The sequence below is a fragment of the Antedon bifida genome, chromosome 7, assembly GCF_963402885.1.
Source record: "Antedon bifida chromosome 7, ecAntBifi1.1, whole genome shotgun sequence".
NCBI lineage: Eukaryota > Metazoa > Echinodermata > Crinoidea > Comatulida > Antedonidae > Antedon > Antedon bifida.
Genome location: NC_136232.1, coordinates 19,294,842 through 19,312,066, shown reverse-complemented (window position 1 = coordinate 19,312,066; position 17,225 = coordinate 19,294,842). Strand labels below are relative to the sequence as shown.

Below are 17,225 nucleotides of genomic sequence, written 5' to 3'. Positions count from 1 at the left end.
ATTAGTTGTAGTCATAATGGTTGACCCCCCTATATAATGGACGATGACAAGACTTGGGTTGCATGAACTTGGTATGAACTTATAAGTAGATAAACAGCTCAATAGGTACATATTAAAAATCACTGTTTGGTTGCAAAATTTGCACCAAGAGATTCATATGAAGTGACACATAACGCGGAGCGGACGGGCGGTTTCCGCTCAGGTTCCGTAAAGGCTAACTCAGACAGCGTCGTATGACGAGGCCAGACGATTCGTCTCGTCAGGAGAAAATTTAAAATTCAACTCAGACACAGTACCGACGAGTTAAGACGTTTCATTGGGCCTCGTCGTACGGGAGTATGGTCGAAGCGGCCGCCAACCAAAGCGGCCGCCAGTTTAATATCGTCATTTGTATGGAACGCCATGAGCGCTTTAATCTTTGATTGTCGTTGTCAACGCCATTGCCTATGGCGAGTTGAGTTACAGCTAAAGGAGTATGGTCAAACCAATAAATATAAGCCAAAAATCATGTACTACCGACTATTGGCCTTTAGATACAGATTCTACCACGTTGGACAAGCTACACGATTTTCCGCTTACCGTTAACGCTCGTCTGTGTAAATTGGCCATTAAGCAGAGCCGAATCATCCGAGTTCAACCGACGCGTCCGAGATAACTCCGATATGTATCCTTTAGACTAATTCCGTCGGATTATAACTTATCGGATGTAACTCTGATAGTGAAGCTAGACTAATTAATTATTGAAATACGAAAACAAAATAGGTACATAAATATGGGTGTTTATAATTGACATAATGACATAATTATGTTTCAAGCGTAGCTCTATTTCCCCGGGGTGATTGGCAAAATAGAAATTATCAGCGTCATTAAAAAAAAGTATACTTGTGCAAAAATATCAATTTGTGCTTCCGAAGTACGGCCAAATAACGTTTAAATTTTAGAAATCGATTTTGCAGTAAAGCTTTAGATTTGTAGCGTATCATATTATATCGATATTATATTTATATCCTAGACTCTCTGACGTGAACTTAAATATTTTATCAAGCCGATTACATTTTAAAACGTATAGATTACACAGATTCTATATTTAATATGTCATGTTTCTTCTTTCTATTGAACAAAATAGCCTATTAACTATGTATTCTCACTCTTTTTCTTTCAAAATAGTTTATTTTTATCTTCTTGTGTAATAATATCCCCATAAAGTCATGAAACACCAGGTAACAGAATACGGTGTATATTGGATTATTTATGATCCGATCAGTGACATGTGCGACCATGGACCCTGCCCCTTAGCTTTAGCACAGCAAACAATTTAACGTTCAAATAACGTTATTTGAATGTTACAAATTAACGTTAGGTTGACGTAAAAATGTTGACCTTTGTAAACGTTCATTGGAAGTTTTTTTGTAACGTTATTTGAAGGTTCAAAATAAAGTTCAAATGACATGATTTGTAAACGTTTGTTGACGTTCTTTAAACAGTAACGTTAGTTTAATGTTCAAATTAACATCCATATAACATCATTTTAATGTTTTTGATCGTTATTTGTAACGTTAGTGTAATCTTCAAAACGTTGGCTGTTGACTTCTTTTACATGATCCCCCTGGTGGTCTGGTAGGAGAGAGCACCTACTGATTGTCAATCTTGGGCTGAATGTCAATCCACTGTGCGCATGTAAGAATATTGGGACGTGCGTCCTCGTTCCTCACCCCGACGGTTTCTCTAGGTCTTGACCACGACCAATGGCACATCGGATTATTGACTTTTTATCCCAATAATTGGTCCAACTTTTAAATGGAACATGTTGTAGATATTTAAGTAAATACACACACATACACAAAACACTATTTAATTCAGAAGTATACAATTTATTGCCCCAATAATATAAAGCATAATCTATGTACTGAACAGTCAACAACTAGTTAAAAAAATGTTCTATTTTTTTGGTTCATGATCATAATCTATAGGCCTATTAATGTAACCATTTATTATATTCATTCTTTTCTATTCTATTTTACTTGCATCGTTAGGCCTATTACCATCATTACCATAGACGGGCTCTCGGATCGTCTGTAACCGAGGGGCGTTATTAAATTGTTGTAGTAAGAACAACAGAATCAGTGGCGTAACGCATAGGCCTGATGCCCCTGGTTTAGGAAACTTAAGTGGCCCTCCAAGTTCCAACGCTGGAGGCCTCGGGAGGTTTTAGCCTTTTCGGTATATTTTATTGCCTGGACACTGCCCATAGGCCCCCACAAGCTCCAGGGCCCCTGGGTTCAGCCAGTGAGCGCTCATAGTCGTTACGCACTGAACAGAATCCGTTACATTTAAATTCCCTTCCCTCATCACCTCCCCCATCCCCACCACCGAACAACCACCAACACATGCACTTCGTTTACTTCAGTAATTGAATGCGTTTTATTACTAATTCGGCTAAAACATCACATCAATAAGTAGTACTGCACAGTCATAAAATTAGGAACCATAAATCAGCTAAATCTAAATCGATTCTACTTTCATTTCTCTTTCGTAGGTAATGATATTCGTTTTCGGCTGGAACACATTCCAGTAACTTTAATGTTATGTTAGATTGAATGCGTTTAGTAAAAATAAAATATAAGTAAATGAACGATATAGATTTTGCAGCATCCTAACCCCTCCCAACCACACACCCGGCTGATAGAGTTGTCTGAAAGGCTAGTCAATATTGGTCGAAAGATAAAAATATTATTCCATAACAAAAGTGATCAATGTATCATTATTTAGTGTCCATTTAACTACTATATTGTAATTGATATCATTCTGTATTTTTTTGCCATGGAAATTACCATGTTGCTGTCTTGTACAAGTCATGTGAAACGATGGTGACAATGTGAACAAAATGTCTTCTCAAAATGAAAAATGACTGGTCAGACTGGTTATCAGATAACTGACACACAATGACCGATGTTCATCGGAGATACTAAAGTGTAGTATTTGTAATGTTGTAATCATGTCTATTTCTCCTCCATTGGTTATGGACCGGACACAATTATGAAAAATGTAGCTCTTCATTATCTTTATTATCAGTGGATTATACCTTACGACTTGCGTAAACCACGCCAGCCCTATGCCGTCGTACGTGTGAACGTAAGGTTAAAACATTACTGATGTTATTGTCCTTTTCTATTGAAGTATATATATTTAATATTTTAAATTAAATTCTAAAATTTAACACGTGTTTTAAGTTAATTTATATTCGTAATCTTGTCGTATATAATTGATTTTATCTGACGATTATCACGTTCTGTAACACATTAGAGATGTCAAGAATTTGTTACACACTAGGTTTTCTGACATAAATGACAAATATTCTGTCTTGAATGATTGATTAGTTACATGAATAATTTACTTTAGGATACTATTTTGTATTCATTAGTAAAAATAATGACCGATCGGTAAATAGGCCAAAGGCAAAATAATTGTCCCATCATGAATGAGGACATGTTCGACGATCACAAGATACAGAATTGCGCGGTAATAATAATAATAATAATAATATTTACGGTCACCAATGAAAAATAACCAGAAGTGAGAATAGGCTAAAGCTAGACAGATTGTGCACTCTATACAATACAAACAGTTAAAATATAACCTTATAACAAGAACATTAAACAATATTGTATACAAATAAAACTATATAAATATGAAATAAAGTGTTTGGAATTGTTTGTGAAACTTTTATGTCATTTGGTATTTTGCTCCTAGAAAAGGAAACAAATACAGACTTATTATGAAATTCCAACGTAAAAGCCTACCCGGACATCTTTCACTAGTTTTAATACTCATTGAGTACAGAACCTCAGTGAGGACAGTAACCTCAATGAGGACAGTAACTTTTCAACACCGTAAATCCTAATAAAGGTTTATGTAAACAAGTCTTCAATAGGTAATAATTCTAGTACTTTAAATCTATAAAAATAAAAGGCCTACTAAATTAATAATGCAATAATGATAACATAGTTATTACGAAATGATTGTGGGGTCCACGTAGTGCACGAAAAATAATTGTTTTGAAGGAATATTTCAATTCACATTTATTTACGTAAATACGTCAGTGATCTTTAAAAAGGGTCTTAAATGGCAGGTTTTTTTTAACCATATTTTATGAGGGGGATCCATCCAGCAATTAGGGACTCTCAGGGGTTCACACGACAAACATATACACAAGATGCTCTACATAAACAAAGTCTTATTACAAGTCTTTAGGAGTGGAGTTGTAATTTTGTCCTTGGAAAAAATCTGACTTGAACCCAGGACCCTTGGAGCATCATAACCACAAGCCACAAATCTAGAGCAAAATATGTAGCTTTTTTTCTAAGAAAGAAAAATATAAAACTGAATTTATAGTATTCTGTACTGACTATGGGCAGCATTATATAGTGGCCCTTTGACTGTTTATACGATCAAGACTGATGCTGTTTATCTCTCACAGTCCAAATCAATACTTTTATCGTCACTTTGTATCACTCAGTCAGACCTGCGTAATTATAAAATGCATATCTAATGATTTACCTCGTCTGCTTGCTGCTGAACACATACGCAATATTCTTTCATGTTGATGTTGGCTATAAGTAGACGAAAAAATTACCGCAACAAAATGTCATTTCAATTTAAAAGCATAATGACGGAATGAAACTATGTCGTTAACACACTTTAAAACTGTTTCGTCAGTAACCTACGTGCGTGCGCGCACAAAAAACGTAAGTTATTAATGATGACGTAATATATTCGTGATCGCACTTTGAAGCTGTTTATCGTAGTCATCATGACCTACGTGCGCCTACAAAAAGGATATAAATTAGTTTAACCCACAATTACGTAATTGAGATTATGTCATTATTTAACTTCATAATTAGAAAGCAGAGAGCATAAATCAGTGACGTAGAAAACACGATTCACGGGGCGAAGCAAAAACTAATTTTTGTTTATGCCTGTATGAACTCAACATAAGTTATATTTAATTAATAATAATGTAATATCAGTGATATCTATGCATCTGTACAAACACACCATTAGTTGATACATTTTGAGCTACGGCTATCATGTTAAGAAGCGGCTTTGGTAAAATAATAGAAATGTTTCTTTAATGAAAACAATGTTATTTACACCAGGGAACAACGGAATTACACTCACTGTTTTCATGTTTGTACTATTATCAAAGGCTTATCTTATGATTAGCCGAATTATTCGGAATCTTGAACTATTAATCACAATAATTTGGACAGCTTATTTTCTGGTTTAATTGTCTGCTAATTCGATTTCTTTCTTGATCCAAATCAGACGTTTTATTTTCATTACAACGGCACATTTTACATTATTCTTCATTTTCGGTATCTTTGGCAGTTTGTTATTATTACCGGACATGTCTTTATCTAGGTCTGTGTCACATATTTCTTGTTTGATTCCAATAATAACTGTAGAGGCGGTACAGTGGGAGTACAGGATTGAGTGGTATACAAATTGATTTTTTGAACTTGCATTATAATCAGTTTATTCTTATGATTTGCAGATTAAATGTTTTAGCACAATTTCTGTTTTTTTTAATTCAATTATCTTTAAAGTTATCTTTTCTTTTTATTTAATTATTTACAGTAAATAATGCAAGAACGACTTTTATCAAGTGCGGAACAATCGCGTTTCACTGTAAAAACAAACGCGTTTTTTATGAGAATAACGCAGAGGCGTTTCATAGTCCACGGCAACACCAAACAAAAACATAAAGCAAGCCGGTGCTTTAATCTTTCGGTGGTGATCAAGTTGTTTCTAAAGGTAAATTATTCTTTTCTGATCACATTAAATGAGATTATAATTACACATTCGACGGATATCCCATTTGACTAGTTAGTGACCTAACTAACCTCTCTCTATAATAAGGCCTACCTAGGCTAGGCCTAGACTAGTTTTATGCTAGGCCTAGTCTTTAGATAGGGTCTACTAGGCCTAGCTAGCTAGGTCTAGCCTAGGCCTAGTACTAGGCCTATCTATGCCTGCAGCCTAGCCTAATAATATAGGCCTAGGACTAGCCTGTCATAGGCCTTGGCCCTCTAGATGGCTAGGCTAGGGCCGTAGGCCTACTAGGCCCTACTAGGCTATAATAAGTGGAAATAAATTGATATTGAAACCTTCAGTCAGTATGCAATCAATGAATGTGGTTGTTGATGTTGGTACTTTTTTATATAAAATAGGTAGTAGTAGGCCTATGTCTAGTGTATATTGTCTGTACTGTCTATTTTATTTAACGTACAGTACTGTATCTTTTTTTAAAAATATTTTTCAGAATAAAGTAAAAGCAATGTTTCATAAGCCTTTATCTGATGAAGTTGGAGTTCTTACTGGTAAAGGGTTTAGGAATCGATGCCATGATGATGATGGGCGAAAGAAAAACTACAAAACTGACACAGTCACGGATGTGGATTTGTAAGTAGATATTTAAAATTTAGTTTTTAATCTTATTATTAACCTCAAGTACTAACAATAAACGAAGACCTCTGTACTTTTTAAATAATTATGATACAAAAAAGCGCAGGTTAATTCTGAAATATTATATTTTATAGTGGTGGAAACTTGACAGAAATGCTAACCAAGATAGATTCAATACAGCTGGATGTTGGCACTGCACACCCTATATCTTCAAACTTATTTAGTACAACCATCAATACCAAGTGTTCATGCGGTGATGTCGAAAATCAGAGAACAGTAGCAACAAGAACTGCCTCCAGTTCCTCCGATTCAGATGACGAGGATGATATTGGTGTTGGACAGATCATTGCAATGTTGACAGCGTACACAAGAAAACCTCTGAAAAAAGACAGATCTCCTGCTTTGGTCAATCTTGTGTCTAGTTACAAACTGGGAAATGAAAGTTTACAATCGACTCATATTCAACAGGTATCAAAGTGTTGTATTAGTACAGTATTTAGAACCCTTCCTATGGAACACCTATTAATGGGACACTTTTGAAGTGAATGGAATGTTAATAATCTGTGTGCTTTACTTGATGCAAGGCATAACAAAAGTGCTTGATACAAATGCAAAGCAAAATAGATGTACATGAATTGCTATGAATATTTGCACTCTACAGCCAACCCCTATTCTAGAACATCCACATAACAGGACACCATGTTATGCACTTGTCAATTGTATGACCCACTATTTGACCCCACAGGAGAGGTGCATCATTTACAAATATTATAATTATTGACGCAGGGGTGCGTCAAAAAACCTAAATGGTACGTCAGATCAATGAATAATGGTGTGTCAATGTCCGTCACTTTACACCCATCATGAACAACGTGGTACTTGTTCTTCAAATGGGTGCGTGATGGTCACCTAAAGGTACGTCACTTTTTTTACACAGGGGTGTATCGTGGTATTCATAAGGTATGACGCACATCGGACAAATGATGCACCGTTCCCAGAGGTCGTATAGTGGGTCATACAATTGACAAGTGTATTAGGTCCCGAAGGTATCCCTCTGATTGGTGTTCCCTAGTATCCCCTCTCCCAATACCGAAAAACGTCATTAGGATGGCCCAAAATATCAGGTTTTCTAGAAAGTCTGTTTTTTTTAAATAATTAATTGATCACCTCTATAAATAAAGTGGAAAAAAAAAAATAATTGCAGTAATAATACGATCAATACCAATCCAAATTGTCATTTCTAGTTCAATCTCTATCAATCACAATTTTCAGAGAATTATTAAAATAGCATTTCCAAGAATGTATTAGAAATGGAATGTCCCTCTCAACAGAGTTAATTGTTTAAGGTATTTAATAATTTCATTATAAATATTCTGTTTAATTTCTAGCTGAAGCTTCTGCTTACAAGCAACAGTGTGACGGTTAAATCATGTACTCTGATGCTGTTGACAAAACTCAGTTTCAGAGAAACCAATGCTAAAGCATTTTTGGAAAATAAATTTCTGGAAATGTTATTGGAGATTGTTAAAGAGCAGAGTTTATCAGTTTTAAAGGATGCATTAATCTGCATCAAGATGGTATAGTATATTTGTTTTTTTATTATTTTGTAAAATATTTATTGTTTATTATCTAAGTGTAAATCCAAATGTGATTGTTTAATTAATAAAATGTATTGGATGAAAGAGCTGGAAATATTTCTTAACAAACAAAATGACTCAATCAAAGCCAAACTGTTTAATAATGAACTAGATGAGGAGCCTACCTTTTTAAGCTATTTGTTTAAATATTTCCTGTCACCCTTTATTTTGTATTTTATATAATGGTTCTGAAAAGTCAATCTTTGTCATTAGATTTTATTTTAAAGTTAGTAAACATCTCTTAATTCCATTTTGTTGTCTATTTACAGCATAACTACTAAACAAACTTTTAACTTTCTCTCTATTTACATTTCTCTTCTGTGACTCTTTATACGTATCTCTATATAAGTACATGTTTTCATCTCTCCTTTTATCGATACAATCATTCATCAGTTTCTGTTTCCATTTATTCATCAATTATTTTCTCTGACCACTTTTAAATCTGTTCAACCATTCATCATTTAATCTATTTGTCTCTTCTGTCATGAATAATAAATTATAAACATTAATAAAAATATGTATTTTATAATGGCATATTCATACATTAATCCGGTAGGCTGGCAAACATTCATCCGTGTGTCTTATTGATTTTTTTGTTATGCATAATGAATGTATATACAGTTTTGAAATCTTTTAATTTTAATTATGCATTTACTTTATATTTTTTTATTCATTCTGATTTCTGATGTTTTTGCAGCTAGGGAAATATGAAAACTAGTACACAGCGGCAAACACTGGCTACTTTCATTTCATTTGTCAACAATAAATCATTTCAACAATAATACACCTTTTACTTAGCAAAACTCTGGAGTCTACACACACACAACAATGGCATACACCATACAAAACGCAGGTGTTGAGGCCCTGCTGTGTTTTAAATTGTGGAGTTTGCTACTGTAGCTAATGTTAAAAAGCTATAATTCAGAAGGAAATAATATAAGTTTGTTTTAAATTAAATGGAATTAAAACTAGTAAATAAATGATATCTTTAATAAATTTTCAGCTTGTCAGTCATGTTGAACTTAGTGATTGTTGGATGTTATTGATGATCAAACAAGGACTGCCATCATTACTTGACATGCTGCAATCAAATTTTGGTGAAGTTTTACTCGAAGCAGCTACAATGATCTTGTGCGCCCTCGCTCACCACCATGAGATTGCAGTGTTACTAGTCGACCATGGTATGCACGTAATCATGGAAGCATTACGTAAAGTTCCAAAACTTCGGGTAAAAAAAATGTGTAATTTGTTCCCAAAACATAGTATTTAGCGGCATATGTTTGAAAAAAAGTAATTTTCTTTCAAATATGACTTTTACCGTTTCAGGAACCTGTTATAATAACATTTAGACAAGTCATAGCCCACAATGATCAGCTGATGGCTGCAGTAATAGATGTAAACATCTTTAGAGAAATTGACATAGCTCTTAGAGTTGAACCATGGTAAGACGATTTTCTTTCTGCAGTCGGTTGCATATTTTCATACACTAAATTCTCGTAAAACTGGACATTCTCAAGCTGGTCTACTATGTTTGGTTTTCCAAAAAAATGTGGTGTTCCCAATGTGTTTTTAATGAAAAAAAGAATTTGAGATTTGGACCTCAGCGACAGTCTGGTTTTGAGACTGTTCATGCTTATAAACCAATTAGCAATGTGAGACATTCTCTAAGACCCCTCATCTTTTTTTTTGTTTTATCTGAAAATATATTCATCATTAATTTTAAAACAATTCTGTTGACAGCTGTGAACAAATATCTGCAATAGAATTCTGCCACCAGCTTTGTCAAGAATCTTACGGGATAGCATGTTTACTGGAAGAAGATAAATTAAAGTTATTATGTGACCTTATTCGAACAACCAACTGTGTGTAAGTATAATTTCATTTTTTTGACTAAGAATAGCAAAAACAAAGATAACTTTAGAAAGCATCATTTGTATTACAATACTAACATTCTGAATTTTTCTTGCAGAAAAGTGAGAGCTTTAGGTGTAAAGGTGATTCATTCTTTGCTCAAATGTCAAGATACTAACATTCTCAAAGAAGCTATCATCCAGGTAAAGTTAATATGCTGGAAGCATGTTTGTCAATTATCTATTACTGCAGAAATATTATTTCTATAAAATATTATCTTGTAATGAATGAATGCATCTATATATAGATTAGTCAAGTCCACTGTCAAGATGACCATGTGGTAGAGGTACCTAATTTCAGGAAGATGCATCAACACAGTTCTCTTGGTACAAAGAGAAAAGAAACTTTGACAAGAACAGAGAGGGGTATTATAAGCCTAAGCAAGTTGTTGCTTCACCTGTTATACAAAGAAGGTACAGAATGTCTTTATTATTTATAATATATTATTTATATTATAATATCGCCATTCTTGGAATTTTTACAAAACAATGCAAAAGTGAAACCAAGTATATAATTCAAATGTTATTAAACTTGAAATATATTTTAAAGGAAAGATGTCATTTGACTCTAAAGGGAAGTTGGAAACAGTTGGCTACAGACCAGCAAATGATCCTTATGCCATTATGTCTGACGTTGTAGCGTGTGTATACTTGGTCTGTACTCTGCCATTAAGTCGCTCAAGAAAAAGAACTACAAGCTCAAAGAAAGTCATATTTCCATGGTATGTTTAGAAACCTTCACAGTAAAATATTACACAGCATCTCACAAGACTCAGTATTTGATAATTTAATCACTAAACTCAATTATTGATTAATGTGTAATTTCTTACATTTTACAGTTTTGTCAACAAACATAGAAAGCTAAACATAAAGACGACAACATATTTAATTGAGAATGGAGCTCTACATTTAGTTCATGTTCTGAAGACTTACTGTAATCTTCTTGGAGATTGTAGACAGACAGTGGAAGGTGTTACTTCTGACAGATCATTGGACACTCTACACCTTCAAGCTATTATGAAAGTGTGGCAGACTACAGAACCATTGAAGAGTCTTCCAAAAAGAAGTCGTTCAAATCACTTAAATCATTCAGAATTGAAGTTTGTTGTAGAACTTATGTCTGTAATTAAGTTGTTTGCTCAGATTTCTAGTACAGAATGGAATTCTGATCTCAATGACAGATTAGAAGAAGCTATGGAAATTGGCCAATGTGGTAGAGATTATGATTCTTACAATCCTGCTGCACATGCAATGGGTGATCAGGTAACTATTTGTGGTGAGAGTATAAAAGCAATGCAAGATTATTCTGAGAGGGAAAGAGATCCAGATACTCCTAGTTTTATTCCAAGAAGAGTTGCATGGGAAGATGATGAAGAAGAGTCTGGAATAGTTGATGATGCCAAAGAGATTCCATATAGAAAACCATTATTAAAGACTTTACGTAAGCGAGAACCTGATGTTAGGTTAGAGGATGAGGCTTATGATCTCCATCGGAAGGTACGAATTATGCTGTATCAAGAAGGTCTTGTTGATTTATTGGCAGCATTGATCAGATGTGATGTTTCCGAACTAGAGGTTTGTTTATTCAGGAATACTACAATATTCTTATCTCCAGTTTAATACTAGAACCTTCTGTAAGTTTTATGGTTGAAATACAAGCTTTAGCTTTGAAGCACAATCTTGAATCTAAAAAAGTAATTCGGTTTCTATTTGCTATCTAGTATACTTATAATATTTTTTTCTTTTATCTAGGAAGAAGGATGTCAAATTTTGAAATTTCTACTGCAGCCTATAAAACCAGAAGAATGTGTAGCTAACCAACCTGATTCCAAATCACTGCCAACGAAACAAAAATCATTGTAAGAGAAATGAGAAAACTACATATATATTAATTCAATCATTTGTATTTTTGTTTTAAATTGTCTGGTATTATATGGCCAATAGGAGCCTACTGGTACTTTTGCATTTTATTTCTTTTTTTCTTATAGAAAAGAAATTGCACAATCTTTAGAAATGCGTGATCGTCTGCTCAGTGGTGTGATTGATAGCATGAGTAAAAAGTCAGCTGATGTCATGAAAGAGGCTTTGAAAACAACCTCACCTACAAAAACATCGTCTAAGTCTGTAAGCAAGAGAAAGAAGACAAAAGTAAAAGGTATAGAAGAAAGAACATTATACCAATATTGCCTGCTTAGAGCTGAAATATACAATATGATGCCGTTTTGACCAATCACATTCACATATTTACAGAGACTATATGATATAATCTGATAACTATATCTACGGTGCATATCTTAAATTAAAAACCTTTCCAAGTTAGGTAGGTAGGTAGTGACAATGTATTTGGTTGTTAATATGTTGGCATACTAGTGCCACAATCTTGATTTAAATATTAATAATTAGTATATAGCTCTGCTAGAGTACTACAGTAGTGTCATACTACAATGCTCAGTTCTCAAAAGTTTGTGCCCCAAATAAGGCTTTAGATAATGTTTACACAATTATCCATATTGGTTTTCACTTACACTTTCACAACACATAAAAATCAAATTTAAATATGAATATTATGCAGAATATACTTTCATTTCACTTGATGATCTCCATATTATTTGTTTCTAAATCATCTTTACCCTTTTCTCTTTCATCATGTTGAACTTTGACCTCTTGATCAACTTTGAATTCTTTGTGAACATTGAACTCTTGATGCTACAGAAACTTCTAGTTTTACCACACTAATTTTAAAATCACCCCAGCAGCTGTCATGGCATTGCACAATGCACTGGTTAGAAATGACAGGTCCGGTCATCATGAATAGCTTACTAGATCGAGATGAGCACACAGTTCAAAGGTTGCTACTGATATTTTATGATATGATGTCTTTTGGAAATGTAAGTTAACTATTCAAGTTTTTGATTGGTTCCACTCTTAGCGTTTATTTAATTAATTGAAAAAAATCTGCATAATGTACTGTAGACTTTTAACTACAATTTAAAATCGTTTCTCATTAATAAAATAATTGGTTAACTCGGACCAAATACCCATTCACATGACCCCTTTATTTACAAAGTATTGAGGATGTGGGAATATATTAATACGCTTATGAAAAAACTATTTCCCAACCCAATTGGTTCCGCCTTATATGTTTGATTGTATAAAGTACATTAATTTTTGTTTCAGATCATTGTTTCCATGAAGCTGGCCTCCATTGGCTTCATACCAACACTGTTACAGTTGATATGCAATGGAAAACATAGTGAACATATTAACCTTTTAGGTAAAGTTAGTATTTTGTTGGTTGTCTCTATAAGTTTCAAAACTCGGGTACTATAGACCGCTCCAGTATTGTGTCCAGATTTAAATGTTTTGATCCTATAGCCCTAACTTTGTGGAGCATTTACACTTTATCGATTGCCGATCGAGAGCTGAAAGTTTTCATAGAGTTAAAAAAATAACTTCAACATCAAATACCATCTACTTACAGCCATCCTCTTGTTGCAAATGCTAACAGAAGACTACAGATTTAAAGATATGTGCAAGACAGAAGCAAGTTTTTATGACCTGAAGATGAAGTTACCAACTGAATTCACTGGACGTTTACAGTATGAGGTTCAGGTGCTTTTGAAAAGCGTTGAAATCCCAACAGGTACGTTTCGTAGCTTGATATCCCAATGTAAGGGATTTGACCAATCACAAAGGATCGAACTATCTTGTCATTGGTCAACTTGCTTGCGTTGTGTCTACGTCCTTTGTATTGCGTCGTAGTGAGAACCAAGCTTTAGGTGCATTTCTGAGAGATATTGGTAATTTATTCAATAATACTCTGCCTAGATTAGAGATTATTTCTTGTAAGTAGTATTTCAAATTGATTAGTATCTATGGAAGATCTTTAATCCCTTTCTCTTGGTTCATGACTATTTAATAGTTCTTATTACATGAAGACTTTAAGTTGGCATGTTTGTTTCTGTTAATGGAGATTTTATCTTTAAGAATTCTGCCGAATCCATACAAACAAAGTTCTTTCTTTCAAAACTCTTTTATCATAATCAAGATTGAAATAATTTATTTATTTATCATACAATCATAATTTATTCACTTTTTAAATCTATCGTTCATTTTACTTCTTAGTATAATACAGTATTTGTTTCTTCTTACAGATTCTTTGTGTCTTGATATTAAAGTTGGTTTCCAAACGTGACAGAAATGAAATTTTCTGGTTGAAGAGTACAATAAGTTTGTTATTATTAAATTTTTTTCAATTAGGCATATATAATATTTGATTTGTACACACAGAATGTAAATTTATATATTTCTATATAGAAGTAAATATTTATTTACCATTGCATAATAATAATAATAATAATTTTTGTAAAATTACCCACTGTATAGATTATTTAAAAATGCAATTATTATGCCCGAATATCGTAATATGTACACGTATTGATAATGAACGGCACAAACATTTGTGTATCAACGGTTATTTAATACTGTATGACGAGTATGATGGTGTCATCTAACCATAACAGGTGGTCAATGGGTAATGTTGGTTCAATTGTAAGCATATACCACTTCAGGAAGAAACTCATGCCATTTACGTTTCTTGCAGGCGGCAAAGTGCGAAGTCTATCGTGCATTGTGCAATTAAAACGCTCGCACTGGCCATTTCCCTGAGGGTGATATGGTGTCGTCTTTCAAATACCATAAACCGTACATAATTCTGCTCTTGAAGTTTCTGCCCTGATCGCTATGGATTCTCATTGGTATGCCGTAACGCACAAACCAGTTGTTTACCAACAATCGAGCGACGGTTATTGCTTTTTGATCTTTCAATGGAATGGCTTGGGTGAATTTGGTGAACACATCTGTTAAAACCAGTACATTCTCTATTCTGTTGCTGCTTGGTTCTAGAACGGTAAAGTCAATTGAGCTAATTCAGCTTGTAATCTCATTTTGATCGCTCCCAGTTTAGCAGTGGTTCTGAAGTAGCTAAGAGGATTGTTGTCTATGTAAACGATGAATTCTGCTCCAATGAGAAAGTCCCTAAACTGTTCAGCAACTGCCCATCTAAGTCTGCATCTAAGTCCGCATCTAAGTCCAAGCTGCTATAATTATCCATGTTTTTCTCACTTGGTCGAAGTCCTCTACTTGTATAAGCAGTGACGACTTTCTTACCATCTTCATTCGTCTGCGACAGAACTGCTCCCAGACCCAAGAAACTTGCGTCAATTTCAAGAATAAACCGGCGTTTGAAATCTGGGTATCCAAGAACAGGTGCGGTAGTAAGGTGTTGTTGGCCAGCATTGGTACAGACTTCATTCCAAGTGTTTGCTACTGGTGGTTTTGGTGAATGATTTGAGTTCTTCTTGCCTCGCTTCTTTTTGGAGGTGCCTCTCCAAGTAATGCGTACAGTGGTCCGGTAATCGATGCGTAGTTGGGTACAAACTTTCGATAATAACCGCCAAGGCCTAGAAGTTCTCTCAATTCTGTTTCGGTCGTGGGAATCTTCCAATCTTGAATAGCACGTACCTTCTCGGGATCGGGCGATACTCCCCCTTTGGCAACCTGGTGTCCTAGAAATTTAAGTTTCTGTTGGAACAGGTTGCACCTCTCCGGTTTTACCTTCAGGTTGAAATCTGCAATCTTTGTAAAAACCATGTCCAGTCGATCTAAAGTTTCTTCGAAACTGGATCCAAAGACTAGTATGTCGTCCATACATATGATTACAGTTTGGAAGTTCTGCTCTCTAAAAGTCAAGTCCATGAGTCGCATGAAGGTAGCTGGGCTGTTACAAAGTCCAAAAGGTAACCCAATGTCAAAGTCATCTTGACTAAAGCGATCATATTGCTTCTCCATAATATCTTCTAACTTTTTGAGATTAACAGGGTTTTTACTTATTAGGTCACCTACAGTCATCCGTTCCATTAATTTTTTTATTGGACTATTTGAACTGGCTGTAGAGCTAACTTCTTCAATTACTACTTCTTTTTGACTCACTTCTCTAATAATCACTGTTGGTTCCAGCTGTACATCAGTGATGGTTGCAATAGGAACACGTGGCTGTAGATATACATCATAATTTGAGACGTTGACTACTTGGAACTTGACGACTCCAGAGTTTTCCATCTTCACCAATGTGAGAATTACAGCGAGTCCATTATGTAAGGTGTGAGTGTGGTTTCTTCGATGGTTTTGACACATCTTGCAGGTATGAGAACGGGTTGGTGATTCTGACATTAGCTCGTAGAACGTTCAATGATGCAGTTTCCTCCTCGTAAAAGCCAAAAATATGCGCCCACTTGCGTCCTTCTGCAGATATGTTGGCAATCTTCGAGATGAAGTCATCACCTAGTTCTGCTTGCAATACTCGTCTCATATCCCTAAAGTTGTTAGAGCCGATAGCGCCTGGCGCCTTCTTTTTTCTATCAGCTATTGTAGAGTTGACTGGATCATGTACAATGAGAAATCCTACGTTTCCAAACGTTCTATGGAGAGCTCAACATATGCTGTATAGGGAAGTGCTAATACTTATGCTCCAGAGATACAAATGTAGGCATACACGTCCCAGGTGTTGAAATCGGCGAGACATTGCTTGTAGAATGACTCGGTTATCGTCGAAACCTGAGCACCCGAATCGAGAAGGCATCTAAGTTCAAACACATTGTTTGCACCTCCGCCGACACTTACCATCACTTCCGGACACTTTCCTATAACTTTGTGTAAAATTGTTGAGCCTTCCATGGACCCACCCACTGTCTGGCTCTCGACAACAGGTTCTACTCTTTTAAAGGTTTGGCATTGTTTGAAGATTGTTGCTGGTTTGGTTGCTGGGATTTCTTCTGACGACAATTCTTGCTAATAATGACCCGGCTTCTGACAGTTGTAACAGATCCGAGTATCCGGTGTTGGTTTACTGGTTAGGAGTTTGTCCAGCTGCTTTTGTTGGGCGCTGATCTGTTCTCCTTGCTTTCTGAGTAATCTCAGAATATCACTCGTGGGGTCAATTTTCACTTCATTTACAGACTTGGGGTTACAGTGATCTCCTTACCAAGCCATTTGATGGTTCTATCTCTTAATTCGAAGTAGGACAGACCTTCATCTGCTACTGACTCCGCCGCTAGATGGTTCTTGAGTGAGCTCTCTTTGAATGCCGTGTAAGTTGGATCCAACACACGTATTCTGTTGTAGAGTGTTACCAATGTCAATGAGCATGCTAGCA

At 35.0% G+C, this 17,225-nt stretch overlaps 1 protein-coding gene across 1 annotated transcript; it reads left to right on the top strand.

The window, feature by feature from the left end:
- Positions 1–5,766: 5,766 nt before the first annotated feature.
- Positions 5,767–14,336, top strand: LOC144847893 (uncharacterized). Its single transcript, XM_078704461.1, has 17 exons — positions 5,767–5,814; positions 6,323–6,462; positions 6,600–6,933; positions 7,854–8,042; positions 9,106–9,330; positions 9,429–9,544; positions 9,843–9,968; positions 10,072–10,156; positions 10,261–10,426; positions 10,563–10,734; positions 10,852–11,587; positions 11,765–11,871; positions 12,001–12,167; positions 12,725–12,900; positions 13,190–13,286; positions 13,494–13,655; positions 14,167–14,336. The coding sequence occupies exons 2-17, from the start codon at positions 6,338–6,340 to the stop codon at positions 14,205–14,207; spliced, it is 3,024 nt and encodes a 1,007-aa protein (XP_078560587.1). The 5' UTR covers positions 5,767–5,814; positions 6,323–6,337; the 3' UTR covers positions 14,208–14,336.
- Positions 14,337–17,225: the final 2,889 nt, after the last annotated feature.